We start from the raw sequence: 25,402 nt of genomic DNA on the forward strand, positions 1-25,402 counted from the left end.
ATGCGTGTTGAATGGATTGCTAACCGTGTGCTGGGAGCACTCCTCTTGTGAATTGTTCCTTTCTCTAGTTTCTGCTTTCTGGTAGAATTTGTTACTACTGTGTAAACCTGCATTTTTTTTTTCTTAATGCCTTTTACTTAGGGACAAACCATGTTTCCCTCATTGCTAATCATGACGGTTAGCAAATACATTTGGTTTCAAAGCCTCTGCATCGAGCCAGACATACAGGGAAAGTACACAAACCTTAGGCTGTGTAACTGCTGCTAGTTCCGCCTGAGCAGGGGTGGCTGGCTTCTCATTCCTGGGTCCACAGAAGCATAAACAACTCCCTTAACTCCTGGGTGCTTTCCCCAGAACCCAGGCATCCCGCAGCCCCCTCTGTGTGCCTTGCAACTTCTCTCTGCCATTTGTGCCCCAACTGGCTCTGGAAGGCAGTGCTTTCTCTCCAGTGGTTGCACCCTACACCGGTCTCGCCTCCCCTGAGGGTCGGTACCATTCGCGCAGCCACTTTCTGGCTGGCACACAGGCCCATTGGCTGGAAATCGTGTTTGCTCGTGATGGCACCAAGCACTGAAGACGACCTAACTCCTTTCTCTTTTGAATCCACAGTTGGTCATGTTCGGAGCTGGACCTGAGCGACATTCGCCTGATAGTGTACCAGGACTGTGAGAGGAGAGGCAGACAGGTCATGTTTGATTCCAGAGCCGTTCAGAAGACAGAAGAGGCAGCTGCTCAGGTATGAAATGCCGGTGGGCTTTCCACCGTCTGTGTTCCCTTCGAGCTGTGTTGTACCGGGCCAGCTAGGATTCAGAAGAACAAAGCTTGCACCCCAACGGGCAAGTGTGTGTCCTGAACATGGGTGAAACTTAACAAGCAGTTATGGTAGGCCAACCCTGTCACCCAGAAAGATGCATTTGCTGGTGTGTGTAATCAGTAGGACTTTGTAAGCATAGTAAGAAAATACGTTGCTGAGATTCATGAAGTGCTAGAGTATTTGCCAGAAGAGAAGGTCATTCTGTCCTGGTTTTCTCATAGACAAAGGTACCAAGTATGGCTCGTGCTTGTAGTCCAGCACTAGACAGGCTGAGGTAGGAAGATGGTGATCTGGGGCTAGCCTGGGCTACATAGTAAGAACCGTGTTTCAAAAACCAAAATAAATAAAAGATATTTTGTAATACATGTTCAAACAGAATGAAAAGACCTCCTCCTTGGAGGGCCTCAGTGTGCGCGTGTGTACTGTCTATATGCACGCCGACTGTCTGCACGTGTGTGCATTGTCTGTACACGTGTGCACTGTCATATTACCCCTTCTGACCAAGGAACCTTTCCTTAATTTCCCTGTTGTCTGTGTGTGTGGGAGGGGTGATGGGCACTGGAGGTGGGAGGGATTTGGAATAGCCAGTGAAGACAGGAAGAATCTTGACCTGTTTGATCCAGACCAGGAAAGATAAAATCATTTGGGAAGACCCTTGCCCTCCCTGATCTCTGGATATCAGCCAGGATACCTCTAATCTATTGCTATGGCTACACCATTCTCTTCAGTATTTGTTCAGATGCTTACAGATTCCATAAAGCCACTGATACTCACTCTTTTCTTTAATTCTCGCTTCCCATACTGACCAGATTCTGATAGTCTGTAGATTGTGGTTTAAAGAACGGTTACAGCAAGGCCTTTGACTCCCAAGGGCCAGTGGGCCATTCTCCAGTTGTAGTTCCTAGAAATGACCGGGAACCAGAGGACAGCTCTGTGGCCTTGGTCCTTTCTTCCGCCTTTAGGTGGGTTCCAGGAATCAAATGTAGTCATGAGACTCGTGGGACAAGTGCTTTTCCTTGCTGAGCCTTCTCCCTGGCCCGTGTTTTCCAGCTTTTGATAAGAATCTTGGTTTGCAGGAAGGAAATGTTTGGTTGAAGGCGTTGAGCCGGGTGGATACCGCAGCACTTAGGAGGAGTTCTGCCAGACTGCTAATCTTTATACCAGTGGCTGGGCTTGGTAGGTGGGTGGAGGAGAAAGCTGAGAAATCTCTCGGATGATTCATGTAAGCTTTAATGGCAGATTAGGACCCGGAGCTTAGGTGAGCCAGCTCTTGATCCCTTTATTTACTGGACAGGAGAGGGCTCTACCCAATGCTTCTTTCTACCAGAAGGCCGAGCTGCTGATGGTGGCAAAGTTAAGAGGGAAATGATTTTCACAGGGAACTGGAGTTAGTCAGCATACCTGAGCAGGGATAATTTGATTATCTCTATCGGTTTCCTAGACATTTTCTTGTGATTAAAAATAGCAACATAGAGGCCGGGCGGTGGTGGCGCACGCCTTTAATCCCAGCACTCAGGAGGCAGAGGCAGGTGGATCTCTGTGAGTTCGAGGCCAGCCTGGTCTACAAGAGCTAGTTCCAGGACAGGAACCAAAAGCTACAGAGAAACCCTGTCTCGAAAAATCAAAAAAAAGGCAACATAGGCTCAGGAACATTTTTGTAGCTTTCCAAAGACGACAGAAGCCAATTGGTAGCCTACCCTGTACCAGCTGCTACTTCCAGCTTTCCTCATTGCCCTGTCCTCCTGCAGTCGGCCCGGAGGTGGTACTTCCTGTCATAGCTGTCAGCCCTCTGAGAGGCTGTTTCTGGTAAAGAGGTATTAAGTAGCAGTTGGAGCTGGAGAGCATGTTGAGGGCACGCATGCAGGATGCTCAGGACCAGCCCTGCACAACCTCAGGTTCCGTCGCTGCTGCAGTGCTGCTGGAGACCCGCACCTTTCATGTTCTCTTTACGCTCCTTTTCTGATCCAGCACCTGCCCAACCTCATCCCCTTGATAAGCACAAAACACCATGAGTTTGAATCGGCACATGACAGCATGTGCCTTAGACCACCAGTCACACTTGAGATTAGATAAGCTGCCTGTTGCATTCCTGGGTTCCCAAGCAAAGGCAATGGAAGAAGGGAAGGAGGAGGCCAAGGAGACTCCACAGGAGAGAAGTAGGAAGGCTGCTCTGGAGGGCGTGTCCTCCTCTGGGGGCGGGCGAGGGCATCTTTATCCTTTATGTCAGCATTTCGGGGAGTATAAAGTAGATCGTCCTCCGTTACCTCTGACCTTTAAAGACCACGTTCCCGTCACGCGCTCTGGGGTTCACAGTAGCTCCTGTTTCAGGGCTCCGGCTTCTTTTTTCACAAGTTCATCCTGGTAGTTTCCTTCCCTGCGCTTATAAAGGAGTGCTAGAAGAAGTGTGAGAAATGTAAGCCCGCCCGCCCAGGCTAATAGGTTTCTTTTCTCAGTAACATTTAGTTGGTAAAATTTCATGAGTTTGTGGTCATTTTCCTCCTCATCGGTTCCATGTGTTAAGACTACATAATACTAAAGTCTCCTAAAATCTGTAACAGGGAATAGTATTTGTCTATGACTTTACAGTGTAAATTTTTAATGTAAATACTAACAGTTAGACATAGTGTACTCTTTAAATAGTTTATCAGATATCCCCCTGTCTCGGTCAGTCTCTATCTTGTCTGTATCTGTGCAGACACCCCCCCCCCCACTTCCCAACTGTCCCAGACTCCCAGGAATGATTTTGTCATTATAAAGAACAGTTAAACAGAGCTTTTGTTTTCAATGCAATTCAGACATCCGAATGTTTTGACAGATTTCCACTTGATAAAGAGTGTTGGTAAAGCCTGACACACTTGCCTGCCTTTCTCAATCCAGAAAGCAGAGGATGTCCCTGTTAAAATGTCAGCCAGGTGCTGTCAAGAACGCGGGAGTGTTGGCAGCGGCGGCAGCAGCTCTTTCCACAGCTCTGGAGGATCTTTACAGCACGCTAAGGAGCAGCTTCCGAAGTACCAAGTAAGATTCGTTGTCTCTAGAACAGCCATAAGTGTGGGCACGAGCATCTCGAGGGAGGTGCTGTTTTCTTTGTTCTTGTTGTTTTTGTTTGTTAGAGAAAGGGTCTCCAGTGGTCCAGGCTGGCCTCATATGGCTGAGGATGACCTTGAATTTCTGACCCTCCTGCCTTCACCTCCCAAATTCTGAGGTTTTCAGGTATGCACCACATCGAACTTGACGCATTCTCCCCTGTAGTAACCCAAGCAGGCGTGACCTCGCCATGGAGGCCAGGTTGATCTCAAATCTTTCTGTTCTAAGTTTCCCTGGTGCTCGGATTATAGGCATATGCCACAATAACCAGCTTTCTGGTTTGTTTGTTGTTTTAATTTTAATGTTTTATTATTTTACTCATTGTGTATTGGATGTAAGTCTGTGTGAGGGAGTCAGATCCCCTGGAACTGGAGTTACAGTTTGTGAGTTTCCATGTGGGTGCTGGGAATTGAACCTAGGTTCTCTGGAAGAGCAACCAGTGCTTCTAATTGCTAAGCCATCTCTCCAGCCCTCACTGTTCTTACTTTTTAAACCCGTTCAGACTATTACCTCTACTGTTACTGGTTAAACAAGGCCATGATGATTACCAGCAGCCACGGGTGAATGAATAAGCCTTGAATTTTAAGACTCGTGTGGCACATTTTGCCTGTATTTTACCAGTACTCAGTGCTAGTTGAGAATCCGAGTGGCCACATGGTCTTTGTACCGAGAAAAGGCAAATCATAAAACAGAGAGGGTGGGTAGAATTTATTCGTAGGGAATATGAGAAATCAGCTGGGTTGTGCCTACAGCGGAAAGAGGTTGTTGGTATGAACTGTACCCAGAGGTGAATCCAGCCGCCATTAGCAGCACTGACAGGTTTAGCTTTCCCTTTCCTCTGTGCAAAGATTCAAGAAAGCGTACCGAGGCACTTCCTTTATTTTTTCTTCATGCCGAGAGCACACTTGCGGAGCCTGGCTGTTAGACCTCGGTCAGGCTGTACTTGTGGGCCTGTAGCACACTCGTTCATTTATGCTTTTCTTTGACTTGTCCACAGCATGTCATCATGGATGGCAGTCACTGAGACAGTGGTTCTCAGCCTGTGGGCAGCGACAGCCTGCATGTCGGATACTTACATTACGGTTCCTAGCAGCAGCAAAATTACAGTTATGAAGTAGCAACAAGATAATTTTATGGTTTGCTCACCACCACATGAGGAACTGTATTAAAGGGTCGCTGCCTTAGGAAGGTTGAGAACCTCGGTTCTATGACATTTTATAGCCGAAGGAGAGGTGTTATCCTAGAAGTAAGTCATAGGGGCTTTTCTTGTACATAACAAAGCAAAAGAATGGTGGAAACGCTGCTGGACAGGAGCAGCTATATTCAAGGAATGATCTGAGAAAGAAGAGATCCAAGGAGAAAGGTAGTAGTGTCAAATTAGATGTGTTTGACAAAGTAATGCATTTGGTAGAGTAAATTAGAATGTGTCTACTGGATTTGAAGGACGGTGGAAGATGGAGGTCATCAGAGCAGACAAATCAATCAGGCAAACCCAGGCTTTTCTGAGTCAGAAAGCTGGCGTCACACCTTACAAGAAACTGGTTAGAAGTTGGAAGTGTTTTTGAAGTATTTTTATAAATTTTAGAGCGACAAGATCTCCTTTATCTCCTCGGTCCTCACACAGCCTACGTGGACACGGCTGCAGCCTTGTAGGTTTTCTTTGCTCTGGCAAAGCAGCACAGCCAAGGCAGCCAGCAGAAAGAGTTTATCGGGGTTTATGGTTCCAGAGGGCCACAGTCTGTGATGGCAGACCAAACACGTGGTAGCAGGAGCAGGCAGCGAGGGTCTCACATCTTGAACCTCGAGCATGAAACAGAAATCAAACTGGAAATGAATGACAGGAGTTGAAATTCTCAAAGCCCTCCCCCGGTGACACATGTTCTTCAGAAGGGCACACGTCCCAAACCTACCCGAGCATCAAATGGTGTAGGTAGATATTGCTTGTTCGTTTCCTGGCCACCCGGACCCAAAATAATCACACAGAAACTGTATTAATTACAACACTCTATAGCCAATGGCTTTTGCATTTTTCTTGTTAACTCTTAACATCTTGAATTAACCCATTTCTATTCATCTGTGTGTTGCCACGAGGCTGTGGCCTACTGAGTAAGGTTCTGACGTCTGTCTCCTTTGGCAACTACGTGGCTTCTCTTTGACTTCGCCTGCTTTCTTACAATAACTGTTTGGATTTCCCTCGTGGCTCTATTCTGCCCCGCCATAGGCCCAAAGCAGATTTTTTTTTATTAACCAATGGTAATAAACATATTCACAGCATACAGAGGGGATTCCCACATCAAACTGGTGACGAAGCATTCAGACATCTGAGCTTATGGGGCAACATTCTCACTCAGATGACCACACTAGTAATTATTTAGTTGGATAATACTAACCCATGTTTCTTGTCAGGATCTGCTACGTACCCAAAGAGATAGCCTGGTTCTTCCAGAGTTAGAGTTTATAAATGGAGAGGAATAGTCATTGTTGTGTGAGCACATTGTATAGGAAAGAAATAAAGTATAGTAATATTTGTGAACTTTATCAGGTAATCACTGTGTTGATGATAACTGAGATGGACAGCTGTAGCTTTAAGATACTGTCAGCCCACTCAGCTAGAGGCCCAGAGATTAGCAGACACTGTGTTAACCAATGGTAGTAAAACATTGCCTTGTTCCGTGTTGTGCTCTGACTGGCTGATTTCCGTGCACAGTACACAAGACCGGCGTCCGACGTCAACATGCTTGGGGAAATGATGTTCGGCTCTGTTGCCATGAGTTACAAAGGCTCCACCCTGAAGATACACTACATACGGTGAGGTTGCCCCTGTGCTGTCTGCGAGACCCCAAAGGCTGATGCCGGCTTCCTAATCTACAAAGCGCTGCCTCCCTCTTCTTGTCTTTCAGTTCTCCTCCACAGCTGATGATTAGTAAAGTCTTCTCGGCTCGAATGGGTAGCTTCTGCGGAAGCACAAATAAGTAAGTGTGGGATTTCACACCCCTGCCCTATGTTTTTTCATAAGTCTCTTTCTAGATAAATTCGGTGAGGGTTGTAAGACATTTTAAATGAATAGTAAGATAAGTACAGGTTAACAAAGAGGTTTTAGTCATTTTCTAATAACAGCAAGTAAAAAAAACTTTGGGTTTTTCTCAAGTGACCCTAAAGACAGATGATTTTTGTCTATTTTTTGAGAAAAGGTCTCAAAGTCCCAGGCTGACCTTGAACTAAACTGGAACTTGCTGTGTAGCTAAGATGGCCTTGAACTCCTGGTCCTTCTGTCTCTCCCTCAGAGTCCTGGGGTAGTAGCTGTGTGGTAGTGTATCCAATTTATAGGGTGGTAGAGAGTGAACCTAGAGCCCAATGTATACCAGGCAAAACTATTCTATTGCCAGGTTGACAAATGTCTCTTGTTTTGGATATGCGTCTGTTCTTCTCTTCTGTTCCTGCTGTCAGTCACCAAGTTTTGATTCTTGAGCCCATGCTGGCAGGGAACTCAAGGTCCTTTCACCTCTACTTCATGAATACTGGAATTATAGGCATACATTACCATACCTAGGTGACATTTGTTTTTTATGACTGTTTTTCCATGTCTTTGGAATAACCTAAATATTTGTTTAGCCCACTAACTCTCTATAATAAAATATTGAGCTCAGATTTAAGTAAGAAATTATTTGAATTTTATTGTGCTGTTTTCTCTTCAAAGTGTTGGTATTTACTTTCTTTCTAAAATAATACATTTAAGAAATCTGCCCTGCCCATCTTCATGAGCGATTCTACTTTTCTTAAAATGGATCATAATTTCTGATCGCGTCCCCGTGAAACAAGCTGCAGAATTGTTAATAGATATTAGCCAAGATTTAAAGTTAATTCATTTTGAGTGTTCATTGAAAACCCTTGAAATGAATAGCAGCATCTTAGGTGTTATTTTGTTAAGCAAAATTTAAAAATGAGTAGCGGTACGGAAGGTGTCAGTTACTGAAGTACGCTTAGAGTTTGGCGTCTCATTTCAGCCACGAAGTGATTATGAATGCAGTTGCCTAGGTAGTCGTGTGGACTGGGCACTTTCAAAACATTTTCGTTTTCCTCCAGCAAATTCCTCCCAACCTCCCATCTTTACTCCCCTTGGTCGATGTGAAACTTTAGTCTCATAAAGAAAAATTCTGAGACACTGTCGAGTTGTCTGTAGTTAGGAATATATTAAAACGAACTTGTTAACGTCTTGATGTCCCTCCCCATCCCCATCTTGATTTAGCCTGCAGGACAGCTTTGAATACATCAACCAAGATCCTCAGGTTGGAAAACTGAACAGTTTGGGTCCCTGTCGCGCTGGAAGTAACCTAGGTAAAACGAGACACTCGACAGCTCTCCTCCGAGTGCTGTTGTTGGGGGCGTGTTCTGCTTTATTTGAGTTTGCTGTGTTTTGGGTTTAGTTTCGCGTTATCTTTAACCCGTGTTTATTTGTGTGTGTGCCCTGCGTCCTCTGTGTGTTCTGCTCTAGGTCTGCTGCAGGCATGCAGCGGCAAGCTGCTGCAGGGGGTGTCCGAAGGAGGACCGCTCCGGCTCACCCGCAGCGCTTCTTTCTTTGCAGGTTTGTGTGGAATGCTGAGCTCAGTGTGGCCCACACGTTAAAACTCCTATGCAGGTTCTAGAAAAACAGAAATCCATTTATTCTTCTTTAGAAACCCAAAGGGCTTCTGTGGCAGGAGATGCTAGTTTTAAATGCAGCCAGAGTCCTGCTGTTTCTAAGTTCCACCTTTTTGTTAATGGTCCAAATGGGAGCGAGCTGGTTTTGATCTGAAGTGAGCCCTTTGTGTTTCTAGGAGAATTAATTTCTTCTGATTTTCCTAGGCCGCCTCTGCTTCTGTGAGCTGGTTCTCTTTGCTGTGGCATCTTTTATCCATCTATTCACCTACACCCTCACCTGCATGGAGTTTCTAAGTCACTCTATTAGAAGGACTCAATCAGGGAGGGCTCAATCAGGTCTCTCTCTCTCATATTAACATACTCAGATTGTTTAAATGCAGTGTCTAGGTTCCTTACAGGTATAGTCATCTTGATATTCTGGGTGCTTTCTGAGATGTACCTGGCCTTGCCAGCAGAGGCTGTTCAGTGTCTGCTGTAGCATGATTAGCAACTGTGAGCAATCTTCAGGACCAACTTAAAGTTGTGAGGAAGGCAAATGGGCTTTTTCATTCTGTTCCTTTTTATAGCCTGACACATACACACACACACACACACACACACACACACACACACAAACTAAACATCACATTTCTCTGATGCCTAATGGAACTGGTCTACTGTCCCTGCTACTTAGACCATGTATAGCTTGTTTATATACTTCCTTCAAAACTTGGAAGATAAACGCTATCAAGAATGATGTCCAGGCACACAGTGGCTTCTTGTTCTTTATAAGATTTTCTACGACACATTCTCATGTCCCTTTCAGTCCAGTAAATCTGCAGCCCAACCAGTCTGAAGCCTTTCTAGATACGTGTGCTACTTAAGAGTGTTTTCCAAATTTTTGTCAGGATATGAGTTTTTCTGAATAACTCGAATACCATGTATGGGTAAAAGAACTGGAGGGAAAAAAACTGTTAGGAAAAAAAGAGTGGATTATAAATAAACATGTCTAGATTTATGAAATGATTTTTCACTATTTCTCTTGCTAAGCTGACTGCAACTATCACTGAGACTAATTGATTATAAAGCATTTTGAAACTATTATACTGTTTAGATACTATAAATAATGAGGAAATGGCTAAAATAGACCGCTGACTGTATTAACTGCATGAGTGGTTTGTTCGTGTCACTCAGAGGAGCCTGTAGGCTCCGGCATAAAGGCAAATGGCTTGTTGGTTTTGCTTCTTGTTATCTTTTTATGTATTTAATTTGCTATCTAGTTAATATCTATTATATATCAGGCCACTCCTCAATACCAGTAACCCTCTCTGAAATCATATATGAAGTCATTTTTTTGAATGTCTCTGTCTTTGGCGAACCTGGTCATTAACGCTTCCCTTGTCTGTCTCTCTGTCTCAGCACACAGCACACCGGTTGACATGCCCAGCAGAGGTCAGAATGAAGACAGGGACAGCGGCATTGCTCGATCAGGTACTTGCTTTTGCTGGTTTAAGTAACCGGTGGGGTATCTACAGTGGGAAGTAGGAAGCAGAAAGGTGGTCCTCGCTCCGTCCTTTCTTTTCTGTGTGTTCTACATCTCTTGTGTGTGAGCATCTGAAACTTGGGTGTTCAGCCTCTAGGAATGATCTGTGCACATGAACTAGTTTTATCTGATCCTCAAGTTTATATGAGACTGATACATCTCTTCCAGCAGGAAGCCTCATTGTACCAGTTGTACTAGGAATTGGCTTGCTGACTGCTCACTCAGGATGGAGCAGGCCTGTGGTGGTCAGTCTGCCATTGACAGTGGGAAGTGCCACCAGCTGACTTGCCCGCCCTTTCTGTCCTATGATGCTGATCTAGAGTGTACCTCAGGTACCCTTCTCTGCTCACTTGGAGCCCTAACCTTGCCTAATACTCCCTTTGAGATCCCTTGGTTTCTGCTTTCATGCACAAGTCAGCTCTTGATTTTTAATTTGTGGCTCTGATTAGACATTAGTTACATGTTTCAAAGGCCAGGAGGCCTATAGGCAGCCTTCTGGTGAGAACCAGGAGTGTCCTACTGGTTTGTCCCGTGACATGAGACTCCTTTACCAGGGGCCTATCACCTGAGTGACACTAGACTCAGGCCTTGGTATCTACCTTTCTTCCTGTCTTCTCACCCATTTATCCCCTGCTGTAGCTCCCAGATTCGGCCTCCAAAGTCCTGTGTTCTTTCTGGGCAGTATCAGAGCCTTCACTTCTCAGCCTATTCAGCTCTGTTCCGTGAGTCACTAATGAAACTCAGCAGCTGCTAAATTTCCTCATTTGGCTTATAAATATGTTGTTAATCTGAGTATTTTACTTACGGTTAGAATGGATTCACTTTGGTTTTTCCCATCATTTCTGTGGCGTTGTGCTTAGAACCCTTGATTAGAAATGTGATGTCCGTTGATTACACCTGTACCGTTCACTGAGTGCTGGCTAAATCTGAAAAGATGCAAGATTACGTGCAGTTGAGGGTGGTGGCACACAACACTTTCAATGCCAGTATTCTGGAGGCAGAGGCGGGCAGGTCTCTGTGACTTTGATACCATCTAGCATTACATATTGAGACTCTTATCTCCCCCCCACCCCAAAAAACTAACTGCATTTGTTTATACTTAATGTTGCTTTAGGATGGTTTCATCCTTCCTTGTGGGTCTATACATGAAAGCCTCTGTGTGCATTAAAAAGCACAGCATCTTAGGACTCAATCTGCCCTGTGGCCCGTGTGGGCAGGCCTGGCTGGAGCTGGCCTTGGTGTGATAGAGTTTCAGAGCAAGAAGGAAAGGATCTATCATTGCGTTGGGAGTGAGGAGCATGACCCTGAACAAGCAAGCCTTGGTTGAAGCTGCTGCCTGCGTGGTAGATAGGACCTGTTCTGCATGGCTTTGCGTGGCACCCCTTCCCTCTGTGTGAGGTTGGATGAGTGCTGCCCTGCTGGGCTCCCCAGAGTGCTCCGTTTCTTTCTGGATGTAGCCTTGTTTTATCCATGTTCCTTTTTTGCTTTTTTTGTTTGTTTTTTTGTTTTGTTTTTTGAATCAGGGTTTCTCTGTAGCTTTGGAGCCTGTCCTGGAACTAGCTCTTCAGACCAGACTGGCCTCGATCTCAGAGATCCGCCTACCTCTGCCTCCCGAGTGCTGGGACTAAAGGTGTGTGCCACCACCACTCGTGTCCCTTTCTGTTCCAAATAGATTGAAATTTTGAGAGAACTGACGTCGACAGGAACATTGCTATGGTTTTCCTAGTTCATTTGCAAGTCAGCAGCAGCTCGTGTTTGGTAGTCCTCGGGTTTTACAGTTTTCTGTAACAGCCTTTTCTTAATTTTGAGAAGCAGGTAATTGAGGGTCCATGTTCACATTAAATACATGAATCTGTGCCAGCTAGATCCAGGAGTTTCCTCAAAGCCTGTGAAGGGAACTTGCGACTGTCAAGTGGGAGTTTTGAGGGTCAGGGAAGACGAACTCTCCTTGGGGTTTAAAAATCTCTTAGCTAGTGGGTTCCGCAAGAGTGAGGGCTGACAGTGCCCTCCTGTACAGTGGCCTTTTGTTCTATTTGCTATCTTGGAATATACATATATCCAACTGCAGGTACTGTCTGCTCTCAGCTGGGAGCTACTCTAAAATCTCCCAGTTGAGTGAGTACATATCTTTACGTCTCGAGGGACTTGGCACTGTTTTAGCATAAAGACTCTTCGAGGTCTTACAGTATTCTAGTCACTAAGATTTTTTTTTTCTCTTAATGCCAAACCTAATAGTGCATGGCTGTAATCCCACCACTCAGTAGACTGAGGAAGGGGGATCATATGTTTTAGGCCAGCCTAGGTTACAGGTGAGTTTAAGGGGAAAAAAATGGATGTTTCCTTATTCTCCACCTTATGAGCCCAAGAGCCCAGGCTGGAGAGATGGCCCAGTGCTTAAGAACATGACTGTCCTCCAGAGGACTGGGGTTCAGTTCTCGGCATCCACGCGATGGCTCACAACTGTGTGTAACTGCAGTTCTAGGGAGATTATAAGCCTTCTTTTGGCAGACACCAGGAACACATGCTATCTCATTGGCTTTTTAATTGCTGTCATTTTACTTTGTTTTAAAGTAATGACTACATACTAAATTTTAAGGACCCTGAAAGCTTTCCAAATGTCTAAGGGAGCAAAGGCTTGACCTGTCGGTATTGCTGGGGTAAACAGAGGTTGCTGTTGTGTTGGGGAAGGACATACCAGATCGGAGTGTGTGCTGCAAGAACTACACCCCCCTGATCACCTAAGGGAGGAAAATGTCCGGGTGCTCAGGGAAAGCCCCTGAGAGGGAGAAGTGCAGCGGAGACAGACATGCCAGGAGGGACCTTTTCCTGAATGCCAAAGCAAGTAGTAGGTAGGTATTGAGAGGACGGCTAGCCAAAGGCTGCGGTGGGAACAGGCTTTGCAGAGCCGTGGGTCAGAATAGAAGGTGGCTGGGAGTGGATAGGCTAGGATCACGCGGATTAGCTCGGTGTGGATGTGTGGCATTTACAGTGCATCATCTCGAAGGAGCCTGTTTGGATGGCTGCGGAAGGCAGGGATTGCCGGCGCCCTCTACCCTCCATGACAGGAAGCACTCGCAGCTGCTGAGCCTTCTCCAGACGCCTCCCAGCAGTATTTTGTTTTGTTTTAATGATATTGTTCAGTTTTCTTTTTGTAGATTAGTTGTCTGGTATATATTCCCTTTGAGCCCTTCTTGAGTCTGCCTCTTGGTGGCATTTTAACTGAGTCTCCTAAGATTTTCTCTGCCCACTGAGTAAAGAATTTACTTCTGTCATCCATTACTTAAGACCCTAGCGTCTTAGTTCATGTTTTATTGCTGTGAAGACACACCATGACCGAAGCCACTTATAAAAGAAACACTTAATTGGTGGCTTGCTTACAGTCTCAAAGGGTTAATCTATCCCCACCATGGAAGGGGGTGTGGCGGCAGGCATGGTGCTGGAGAAAGAGCTAAGGGCTTTATATCCTGATCAGCAGGCAGGGGGTGCGGGGCAGGCTGGTAAGGTGAGCTTTTGGGGGTTATTCTAATTCAGATCACCATGCCTAGTGATTTATTTTCAGAATATTTGCAACAGTTCAAAATCAGCTCTTCTGTACAAAAAATAAATACCATTTAGGACTAGAAATAGTTTGTTCAGACATGGAGATGAGAGGAGGCCAGAGAAAGGAGGGTAAGAGTTCTGTATTTGAGGGTCAGAGGCAGGCTGGTTTCTGTGCGTTTGAGCCAGCCTGGTCTATATAGTGATTTTCAGGGCAGCCAGGGCTACACAGAAAGAACTTGTCTCAAAAATAAAAAGAAGAAAAATGAGGATCAGGAGAGGGGACTCTATCTTATGTGGATGGATTGGTTACTTTGCCTAAATTTTACCTCCAAATAGAGAATGAAGAAATTGGCAAAAGAAGACACGTGTCTTAGTTAGGGTTTCTGTTGCTGTGAGGAAACGCCACGACCAAAAAGCAAGTTGGGGAGGAGAGGGTTGATTTGCCTCACACTTCAACATTGCTGTTCATCACTGAAGGAAGTCAGGGCAGGGCAGGATCCTGACACAGGAGCTGATTCAGAGGCCGTGGAGGAGTGCTGCTTACTAGCCTGCTTTGCCTGGCTTGGTCAGCCCACCTTCTTAGAGAGCATGGGCTGGGCCCTTCCCCATTGATCACTAAATGAGAAGATGCCTTACAGCTGGATCTCATGGAGGCATTGCCTCATCTGAGGCTCCTTCCTCTCTGATGACTCTAGCTTGGTCAGGCTGACACAAAACCAGCCAGTGCAAACCGTAAACAAGCTTTGAAATGGGATGTGATTAAGTTATGTGCGCTGTGTTCTTAGAAATCTGGAGTGCGTATTCCAATGGAAGGAGCAATAATTCCTTTTGCGTTTGTGATGTAAATCCTGACGGTGTGTGCACTGATCGGGTCTGCGGATTTGTGGATTAGGAATCCATGTGGCTAAGAATAGGAGGTGGCTGAGTATGGATAGAGTAGGATTATTCCTTCCTATCGAAATGGGGTGATGTGCATCTGTGATTTGAAAGAGGGGTGTTGAGGCAGGAGGATTGAGAGTTCAAGGGCAATTTAGTTTGCATAGCAACAGATAGTGTCAAAAAAAAAAGCGAAAAACTGTTGTTTCTTTTCTGCTTATATATAGAAATGTTTGAAAGAAGTTTTAGTCTCCCCCTGCTGGATATGATTGGTAGAATACAAAGTTTCAGGTTGAGAGAGTGTGTGTATGTGTTTATGGTGTTGAAATACATATTACATATAAATTTGCCATCTTAAACTCTTTGGGGGATGACTGTAGATCAGTTATGTAGCTCAGGCTAGCCTGGAAGTTGAAATTATGAAGTTAAGCTGGCCTAGAACTCAAGGTCCTCCCGCCTCTGCACCTCTAGTACGGAGGGTTCGGGAATGCACCACCACGCTTGGCATGTTTATTTGTTTATTACTGATTCACTCACTGGGGGGTGAACATCTGGGTACAGATGTGCAAGCACGTGCTGTGTGAGTTTGTGTCAGAAGTCAGCCTTGGGTATCGCTCGCTTCCTGAGATAGGGTCTTTCCCTGGGACGTGGATCTCTCTGAGTTGGCTAGCATGGCTGGCCAGTGAGCCCCCCAGGGCTTCTCCCGTCTCTTCCTCCTCAGTGCCAGGATTACCAGTGCATACTAGGAACCTAACTTTTCATATGGGTTCTGACTGTCCCCCAGCCTCTATGGAACTCATTGTAAATGGGTAGCCCAGCGGTACAGAACACAGTTGCGTTCTGAGAACTCGAGCCGGGACGCTCACATTTGAAATTTGTTTCCTTGTAGCTTCGCTGAGCAGCCTTTTGATCACACCCTTCCCGTCCCCAAGCTCCTCTACGTCCTCTTCCAGCAGCTATCAGCGCCGCTGGCTTCGAAGTCAGACGACGAGTTTGGAAAATGGCATCTTTCCAAGGAGGTGAGTTACATGTTTCCGCTGGCTACGGAAAGCGCTACTGTAAACAACATGGGAAACCTGGCAGGGTTATCCTTGCTGTTGTCGGGAGAAGAAGACCTGAAACCTTGTGATTAGCTCCAGCTTAGCCTGGAAGTTTACAAGTTCAATTGTTAGGGAGAAGATAATAAATTAAAACTGAGCAAGCTGACCTGGAATACAATATGTAGCCCAGGCAGGGCTTAAACTGGCCTTGCTTTGCTTCTGCTTCCTAAGTGTAAGGATTAGGAGTATGTTGACACTATACCCAGCTGGGGAAAAAAAAAGCTTTTATTTAGAAGTTACTGGAAATGCCTGGGTAGCTACACAATGTATATGCTAGATTTGGTAGTAACTTAAATAATGCTCTCTCTCTCTCTCTAAGCCAGATTTCTTTCAGACATAGCTATAAGTAATAAAGATGGGACACATCTCTTCCCCTGGTTACAGTGATTCCAATGTGGTATTTAAGGCATGATCCCTTTGTGGCACTTAAATTATTAGACTAAACAACATGAAAATGAGTATATGCGGTCCACCACACCCGTCTGTGCTCTATGCGCCGCCATACAGTTTGTGAACTGGGTAAGGGCCTGGAGATTGAAATACACAGAGACACAGGTCATCCTTGATGCCAGGAATGCCCCCTTTATTTTGTCCAGGGGCAGCTTATATAGGGATAGCCATGCCCTAGCCAAACGCACCCGAAACCACTCCCCTGCCATCAGGAATTCCTGAGGGTCTCGTGCTCAGAACAGCTGTAGGCAGTCAGATCAAGGGAAAACAAGTTGTTTTCAAGAAATTCAGGATCTGGGGGCTCACAGCTCCCAACAAGTGTACATAGAGATAGCCTCAAGGTATTCTTCCCTACCTTTGTCTCAGTGTGTTTTTGAATCTGACGTTTCTTCAGTTGTGTTCAGTGTGTAGATTTGATGCTAGACCAGTAGCATCCAGGCCCTTCTTTTTATAACTCTAAAAATGTAAAGGTAATTTTCAAACATTTCACTAAAATAATTTGTGTCAGTAGTTGAGTTTATAAAAATCAAATTGAGTTTGCAATCACTGTGTTTGGAGAATCTGTGAAGGTGGTCCAGCCATGAGCTTGTGTTGTAGTGGTTTATAACCAGGAGGGAAGAGGACAGTAAACAGGTTTCAGGAAACATCGGCACATGATAAATAAATACCATGAAGGCATGAGGTACACTGGGACTTGGGAATAAGAAACATGGTGGAAGGCAGGCGGATCTCTGTGAGTTCGAGACCAGCCTGGTCTACAAGAGCTAGTTCCAGGACAGGCTCCAAAACCACAGAGAAACCCTGTCTCGAAAACCAAAAAAAAAAAAAAAAAAAAAAAAAAAAAAAAAAAAAGAAACATGGTGGATGGGTACTCGTGAAGGCTGATGAGAGCCCTGTAGAAAGATCAGCTGAGCAGTGTGAGCTGGAGGCACCTCTTCTGTTCAGATCCCTGGAGAGCGACATAAAAAGCTCACAGCTGATCCTTCACTGAGCCTCTGCTCTTTGGTGCATGAACTTCAAGTGGAGTGATGGATGAGGTCATGGCATCTGCCACGTGACAGAGCACATTAACTAGGCCTCGGGTGCGTCTTCCTCTGTGCATCAGGTTACTGGAGGTTCAGCCTCAGTGTTATTAGGAGCGAGTCAAGTGGCCAGACAGGACTTGTAGGCCGAGCCCTCGGAGGTTGACACAGTGAAAACTTGTGTTCAGGAACAGCCTGGGCTACACAGAGAGACCCTGTCCCAAAAAAGCAAAACTTTGGCTCTCAAGATGGCTCTGTGGTTAAGTCATCAGCAACCAAGCTTAATGTCCCAGGTCTGAGTCTCAGGATCCAAACAGTGGAAGAGAGAATTCCCAGTTCTCCTTTGACTTCCAAATGTGTGCATGGCAAATTACACAAGCCATATTACACATACAAAATTAAAATGATAATTTTTTTTGAGACATGGTCTCTACATAGTCCTGGCTATCCTGGAACTCACTATGTAGACCAGGCTGCCCTCAATCTCAGCATAGATCTACCTGCCTCTGCCTCTCAAGTGCTAGGATTAAAGGTGTCTGCCACCATTCCTCTGGCATGATTGTAGATAAGATATCGGCCAGTGTGACTTACTGGTATTATTACAGCACCTGTCAAGTTCGTACCATTTCCATCCTCCCTGTCGCTCTGTAGCTTCTGTGATGTGAAGAGATGGATGCAGAAGGCTATCCATGGAGGCTTCTCTTCACTGCAAGTACTTTTAATTCCTTCAGATTTAGGTCTGAAGTTAATCTGTAGCATGTCCGAACCCAGAAGACAAACTGAATGGAGACCTGGCATTGGGAGCTGTGGATGGTTCCTGGATAGGAGTCTCCACCTAAAGGAGTATCTTACCTTCTGATAGCCTGGTCACGTAGTCAGGACTGGCTACATAGTTTATGGGACCAGTGCAAAGCGAAACTGCCAAGCCCTGCCTCGTAAGGCAAGGAGAATGTTAGTGTAAGTGCTAGCGTGCAAAGCTTGCATTTAAAAATAACCTAACTTAAAATATAATAGTATATTACATAGTATAATATATAAAATATAAATTATAAAAATAACATTTTGTGTTATTTTTAATAGGGTATCAAAGAGTATCCTGATTCATTGTCAGATTTTTTTTTCTAAGTATTTATATCCTTTTCTGTTACTGTGACTAACCTGGAAAGGGCACACAGCAGTTAGGTTGTGGATCTCAGCCCCTTCTGGAGGAAGATGCTGTTGAGGGTACAGTAGCCTGCCTCCCTCTGCTGTTACTTCTTCCCTTCCCCCCATTCCCGCTCTGTGTCCCGAGACTGACTGACCTGGAGCATGAGTGTTGGGGCTGCAGGTACCCAGCCACTCTTGGCTGAGGATTGCTTCTTACACTAGTGACAGAATCTCACTGTTTCTGGCTTTGAGAGGAAGTGCACAGTAATTAAAAACATGGCAGTGTACACCTTTGATTCTGACACTTGGGGGTTGAGACACATGGATTTCTATGACTTCAAGGTTAGCCTGTATATATATACCAAATTTTAGGCAAGCCAGGGCTACATGAGACCATATCAAAAAAGCAAAAAAAAAAAAAAAAAAAAAAAAAAACAAATAAAAATAAATTTTAAGATAAATCAAAAATCCTTCCTAAGAGAGTTATAGGTAGTTAGGATAATTCTACTCTGGCTTCAGGCTGCCTCGTTGTGCCAGGTGGCAGGTTGTGGTATTAGGCACCTAGGTGGGGGTGTTAACATCCTGCAGCTGCTCTGCTATCTGTGAGGATAAAGGAGCCTCGGGTATTTTATCTCTTGGAGAAAACTGCCCCAAATCCCAAAGGAAGCCTTTTAATTAGTAAATTGAACAAAGTTTCCAGTGGACTGTTCTTAGACTTACCATATTATTTGTTTCATAGTTTCAATGTAGGTTCAAATCTGACCTCTGCAATAATTGTGCTAAATAGTCCTGATATCAGTTGTAGTTTGTCTATATCAACTAAAATGATGCTGGTTTATATTTTATATTTTTTTAAAATATTTTTTTTGGTTTTTTTTCTCTGTAGCGTTGGTGCCTGTCCCGGAACTAGCTCTTGTAGACCAGGCTGGCCTCAAACTCCCAGAGAACCGCCTGTCTCTGCCTCCCGAGTGCTGGGATTAAAGGCGTGCACCACCACCGCCCGGTGATGGTTTTTATTTTAAGTGATTATGATTTTGAAGTACACACACACACACATTTAATTGTAACAAAACACAGCTTTGTTTCGTTTGAGGTAGGATCTAACTCTGTAGCCCACAGTAGCCTTGAGCTCATGGTACTCCTGCCTTGCTTCCATGTGATAGGGTTAAAAGCGTGAACTACTATACCCCCTCTACTTGCTTTCTCTATATGGAAAAGACCTAAGTGTGCAGCCGTGGTTCTTCTGTCCTGAAACATGTGGGCTGATCTGTGCTTCCATCTTTCCTGTGGAACTGCAGCCATCACAGAGCCTCCAACAGCATGAGCTGGAGCTGGTGGGGCAGGCGGGGTGGACATCTGGTCATCCAGCAAGCCAAGAATGGCAGACAGCTATCCTAGGTTATAATTCTAGCATCCTTACCAGAGAGCTATCTGTTCCCCAGGCAAGCACTGCTTCAGTTCAATATTTATAAAACAGCTTGTGTAGCCTACCCGGTGACCTGGAGAAGTGTCTGGTTATATGATTGAATTCTTTGACACATGCTCAAACATCCCTTATTGTGGGATAATACCTAAAAGATAATTAAGGTTCTCTATGATTTATTCCAGTTTGGATATTGACCCAGGACTACAGACTGAAGCTGGGGAGCTTTAGATTTTAGTGAAGAGATGTAGCTGGTAAGATCTAGTTTCTGCTCAGCGAGGAAGGATTCACAGCAGTTCAGCAGGTGGCACTCTCTGCTGGGCTTACACCAATAGCCAAATTGACCGTCGGCGTGGAGACAGTAGAGATGGAGATGAAGAATAAATAGAGCCCGGTGTTGATCACAGTTTGGCTATTAAAGACCACCTTGGCTGGAGGAGGATTGGAATGATGATACAAGTGGTTTGCTTTTGAGAAAGAATAGCGCAGTCAGCAAAGAGGCAAGTTTTGCATTATAGCTCAGAAGAATATTTTGTTGCTATTCTTTTTTTTTTTTGAAACAGGGTCTTGCTATCCCAACCTGTCCTTGAACTTGAGTTCAAATCTACCTCTTCAGTTTACCTCAGTCTTTTGGGATGGGACTTACAGATGTGTGCCGCCATGCCCGGACAGAAATCAAGTAGTGCACCGAAACAAACTTTTAATACAAGGACTTCACAACAAAGACTAGGAGCCTTTTAAAATATCCGATCTCTTCCCTTGTGAAAATGTGACATTCTGTGTGATTCTCGGAGCTTTTTCTGGTGATTGGGATCTGGAGATTTCTGAGTTGGTAGATTGGTATGATACTTGGTACATTCACACGACACCCACAGATCAGGAGTTGCCATGTCCCTCATCCCCTCATCCCACATCTGAGGGATGCTAAGGAATGCAGAAACCGTCCCTCAGAGCCTAGAGCAAGACACTTTTTCTTTTAAACAGATCTCCTAACCGTGCAACTTTGGTGTGCAGATGTTAGTAAGATCCAGATATAGTTTAAAGCTTACAGAATATTATAGACTTGGAATAGATCCCAAAAGATGGTAAAGTTGGCCACCAAGAGAGCATGTATTGCATGCTGTCGTGTGGCAGGCTAGCTGCACACATCTGCAAAAGCTTCCGACCTTCCCTGCGGTGCCTTTGGAGAACAGAACAAACGCTCTCCTTTTCACTCTGTGTTAGTAGCTGTGTGGTCGCTTGCCCGGCTTTTCATAGCATTTAAATCAGAGTTGTGGTTCAACCAGAATTGTATTATCCCTAAGACAGATTGGATATGTATTGAGAATTTATTGGCTCTGTAGTTCTTTTTATTACAGAAGCCGCCTCTCAGAAGGATCATAAGTTCTTTGAGAACTTGCCTGTACCCAAAGAGTGTTGAGCCTTGCTGCTTAGTGGCTTTCCCAGAGTGCTCAGTCAGTTAATCACTTGGCTTCATCAGGGCATTTAAAGGAGTAGCTTCCTCTGGTGGCTTTAATACCCTTGGGGAAGGTACTAGTAAGCCTTGAAGCGTGATGTCTGTGTAAACAGAATACTCCGTAGGACCGGTCTTCAGTGTCTCATCTCTTCTTGCCTATCAACAAAAACCAAGGACCGATTTCATTTGTTTCTTTGTTTGATACAAACCAGCGTGTGCCAGAGGGCCTGTGTAGACATCAGAGGGCAGCTCTGTGGAGTCAGTTCTTGCCTTCTAGCTTGTTGAGGCAGGGTTTCTCTTGTTTCTTGTATGTGACGTGTTCTAGGCTAGCGGGCCTGTGAGTGTGTCCTCCACCAGTTCTTCTGCCCCTGCCTCCCATCTCACAGTGGAAATGCTCCAGGTGTGTGCTGCCACATCCAGCTTTTTCTGTGATTCTCAGGGACGGAACTCGGGTCACCAGGCCTGTACAGTAAGCACAGCTAGAACCTGTGTTTTGGTTGAGCCGGTGTCTCACACTCCTCCTAAATACAGTTGTCAAAAGGATGAGAGGCAAACGTTTAAATGAACAGTGGCTTTCATTTGAACTTCTTTTGATGGCAGGGTGATGATGTGTGGTAAGTGGTCCTTCAGTCTTCATGACAAAGGAGTGAGAAGATGATGATCTGAGGCAGGTGAATGACCAACTCAGTTCTCAGTGTCTGCCTTGCTTCCTGAGGTATCGTCACACAGCAAGACAGCTTACCTTCAGTGATTCACTGATCCATGGCCACTTCAATTTCAAACTTAATTTTCCTCCAGGTCAGCGGATGAGACGTTTAGCTTGGCTGACGAAGCCTCTAGCTCCAATCCAGCCATAGTGAGAAGGAAGAAAATTGCCATAAGCATCATCTTTTCCCTGTGCGAGAGAGAAGCAGCACAGCAGAACTTCCAGGACTTCTTTTTCTCCCATTTCCCCCTGTTTGAATCTCACATGAACAGGCTGAAGAGTGCCATTGAGAAGGTAGGGGATGGGGATGTACGTGCTCAGGGCTACAGCGTGTGCAAGGGATGGGGTGCAGCTCAGCTCAGGGGTAGAGCGCTTACACAGCGTGTGCAAGGCCCTGGGATCCATTCCAAGCGAACACTTCAATAAGAAAATGAAAGGTAATAAGATTGAAACCTACTGGCAAACGGGAGATATTTGCAGCCAAAGACGGCACTTGTCTGTGTATGTCAGATGGCCTGCGTAAGGAAGTCAAAATGTGCCCTAGAATGATGGGCGTTGGGATTTTTAAGGCTGGAGATCTGACACTGGTTGCTGTAGGGAAGGGAATTACTGCTTTTTGATAATGGGATGCACCATTGCTATGTGTGTTTAAATTTGTTATAACATCATTGTTCATTAATGAGCCCTAGCTGGTCAGTTATAAAGGAATTTCTTCTCCGAGAGTAATTTGGCTCACTCTCTCCCATGAAGGCCATGATCTCCTGTAGGAAGATCGCAGAATCAAGTCTCCGTGTCCAGTTTTATGTGAGCCGTCTGATGGAAGCTCTGGGAGAATTCAGGTAAGGTACAAGGTTTGAAACTCCAGCAGGAAATGATGAACCACAGTATTGCCAGCTGCTGTGAACTGCGCTCTCTCTCTCTCTCTCTCTCTCTCTCTCTCTCTCTCTCTCTCTCTCTCTCTCTTTCAGAAGACTAGGGGACTGGCGGTTTGTAGTCATTTTAATGTCTCCACCCGTGAGGACAGGTTGAGTAATACAGCCCCAAGTAATCTTCACTGTGCCTGGCGGTTCTTAATCGGATTAATTATTTTCTTCGTTGTGTTGTTAGGTTTTCTCGTTTTAGTTTTGTGTTTATTTTGAGATAGTCTCACTGTGTTGTCCTAATTGACCTAGAACTAACTGCCTACTAGGCTGAGCTGGCTTTAAACTCGTAGAGATGCACTGGCCTCTGCCTCCCAAGTTCTGTGATTAAGGCGTGCATTACCTCACTTAGATTAATGGTATTATTTTCATTAGAACTAGAAAGTAATTTTAAAGGATGTCGTATAAGTCCGTTCCATGATCTTACGTCTATCGTCTCATTCATGATGAAGGGGAAACCCCTCTACCCTTTTCACAGATGGAGAAGCTTGGGTTCAGGAGTGCTTATCCCCTAGAGCTCATGGAGATAGTGTGTGCATTCATGGAGACCTAGCTTTCACTTCCCAGAGTGGGTCTGGTGCATATGCCATGCCTGAGGTCCGTCCCCTGGTCTGGATAGCGAATCTAACTGACCTCTGTGTCCGCCAATCACCTGTGGACGCTGGTTTTCTGTAGTCCTTGCCCTCAGAGTGTGGATAGCAAGGTACTCTGCTCCAGGTATGGGGATTTCTCCCGCTGTGCTCATCCGAGTTTCTCAGAGCCAGTCTCTCAGTCGGGAATGCAATCTCACAGCAAAGCTGTTGGGAGTGAATGAACCGAATAGCTGAGAGGTGAAAAAAATTACATTTCCTAGAATGTTAGACCATTCTTTCGCTGATGGGCTCAGTGCTGCTTGAAGCAGTGTAACCGCTTTTTCTGAGCACTGGCTGTGGAAACAGAACTGCTTAGGTTGTTTCGTTTTGAGAAGTGCTGTGGAGATGATGGGAGAGCTGTCTCGTTGGGGCAGCTCTAGGTTTGCAGACAGCCTTGCAGGGGTCACACTCAGCGCTGGCTTGTGCTTGAGGGTCTGGATGCTGATCTGAACGCTAGTCTTTCAGGGGTGAAAACCAGAAATCAAAAAGCTGAGGTTGTATACGTAGAAGTTGCTTACTTATTCTCACCGTGAGCCCTCCAGAATCAGACAAAATAATGTACTAATATTTAGAGACATGAGGGTTTTCATGATTCGTTTTTTTGTTGTTTGTTTGTTTTGGGTTTTGGGGTTTTTTTGTTTGTTTTTTGGATTTTTGTTTTGTTTTGTTTTTTGAAATAGCGCTATATAGTGAGACCCTATCTGTCCTGGAACTCACTCTGTAGGCCAGGCTGGCCTTGACCTCACAGGGATCCACCTGCCTTTACCTTCTGAGTGATAGGATTTAAAAGTGTGTGCCACCATGCCTAGCTGAGACGTGAGTTTCGTGTAGGTAAATCCTAGACCTTGCTACTTACTACCCTTCCCAGGAACCCTCCCATGTCTTCCCCACCCCACATTCTTAAGTGGACACTCTTTGATTATTATTGTTACGTACAGTTTGCGGTCACAGCTTCTTCACTCAGTAAATATTGTTTTTTGAGGTGTGAAGTTTGTTTGTTTTCTGTTTTCTATTTTTGTCGAGGTATATTCATGTTCTGTCCTGATTGCTTTAGGCACATGGCTACATAGTCTAATCCAAGTATGCTTCATCTGTCTTGCCAACCTGTGTTAATTTATTTTTTAATTCCTTAAGGCGAACACATATCCAGATTACAGTGATCAGCTTTATTCTTTGATACTAAGATACCCAAAACAACTGTTCTTGTCCCTTCTCTCTTCCTGTAGAGGGACTATCTGGAACTTGTATTCTGTTCCAAGGATAGCCGAACCAGTGTGGCTCACCATGATGTCGAGTACGTTGGAAAAAACTCAGCTCTGCCAGCGCTTTCTCAAGGAATTTATACTTCTGATCGAGCAGGTCAACAAAAACCAGTAAGCATGACTTGTGGGCAGATCCCAAGCCAGTGTGTGCTCTGCACAGGACGTGGCTGTGTTCTGTATTGGATTAATTTTGGTGTGCTTTTGTCCGTCTTTCCAAGGTTTTTTGCCGCCTTACTGACTGCCGTGTTAACCTACCACTTGGCCTGGGTACCAACTGTCATGCCTGTTGATCACCCCCCCATTAAAGCCTTCTCGGAGAAGCGTACCTCTCAGTCGGTGAACATGCTGGCCAAAACACATCCGTACAATCCTCTCTGGGCCCAGCTGGGTTAGTACCTAATCTGACTGCTCAGAGGATATAGCTGATGAAATGGGGGGCGGGGCAGGGTGGGGTGCTGGAAAGTATGGCTTGTACTGGCTTTCCAGCCCAGTTGTTCAAGGATTGTCTCTGGCAGGAATGAGACTGCTCCGCATCCATCTCCCTCACTGGTAACTTTGTTTTGAGGCAGTGAAGGTCAACTAAGTTCTCCACGTCGCAGAGGCTGTTCATCCTGTCATGGTTTCCTTAGCTACTGACAGACTGGGCCAGATGATTCTCTGTGGCTGAATTGTGACGGGGCAGAGGAGGGCTGCCTCACATCTCGTAGGTTGCTCAGCAGACTCTTGACATCCATTGGTTAGATCCCAGTACAGTTCCTCTCCGCCCAAAGTTATAACCATCCAAATGTCTCCCAACATTGCCAAGCTTCCC

General features: G+C 45.2%; 1 protein-coding gene across 5 annotated transcripts in view; it reads left to right on the forward strand.

Moving 5' to 3' along the window:
• Fnip2 (folliculin interacting protein 2) overlaps positions 1 to 25,402 on the forward strand; it is a 97,825-nt gene that overhangs the window by 44,280 nt on the left and 28,143 nt on the right. For 3 of the 5 annotated variants that reach the window (XM_057756944.1, XM_057756947.1, XM_057756948.1), the window contains exons 2-13: positions 610 to 736; positions 3,692 to 3,829; positions 6,606 to 6,706; positions 6,799 to 6,870; positions 8,145 to 8,233; positions 8,391 to 8,480; positions 9,935 to 10,006; positions 15,364 to 15,493; positions 21,870 to 22,071; positions 22,528 to 22,616; positions 24,556 to 24,702; positions 24,810 to 24,979. In XM_057756944.1, the coding sequence (XP_057612927.1) occupies positions 610 to 736; positions 3,692 to 3,829; positions 6,606 to 6,706; positions 6,799 to 6,870; positions 8,145 to 8,233; positions 8,391 to 8,480; positions 9,935 to 10,006; positions 15,364 to 15,493; positions 21,870 to 22,071; positions 22,528 to 22,616; positions 24,556 to 24,702; positions 24,810 to 24,979 (1,427 nt within the window). The remainder of the gene's footprint in view (positions 1 to 609; positions 737 to 3,691; positions 3,830 to 6,605; positions 6,707 to 6,798; positions 6,871 to 8,144; positions 8,234 to 8,390; positions 8,481 to 9,934; positions 10,007 to 15,363; positions 15,494 to 21,869; positions 22,072 to 22,527; positions 22,617 to 24,555; positions 24,703 to 24,809; positions 24,980 to 25,402) is intronic. The other 2 variants (XM_057756946.1, XM_057756945.1) reach the window with 1 other exon arrangement.

Source organism: Chionomys nivalis, chromosome 24, assembly GCF_950005125.1.
Source record: "Chionomys nivalis chromosome 24, mChiNiv1.1, whole genome shotgun sequence".
NCBI classification, from domain to species: domain Eukaryota; kingdom Metazoa; phylum Chordata; class Mammalia; order Rodentia; family Cricetidae; genus Chionomys; species Chionomys nivalis.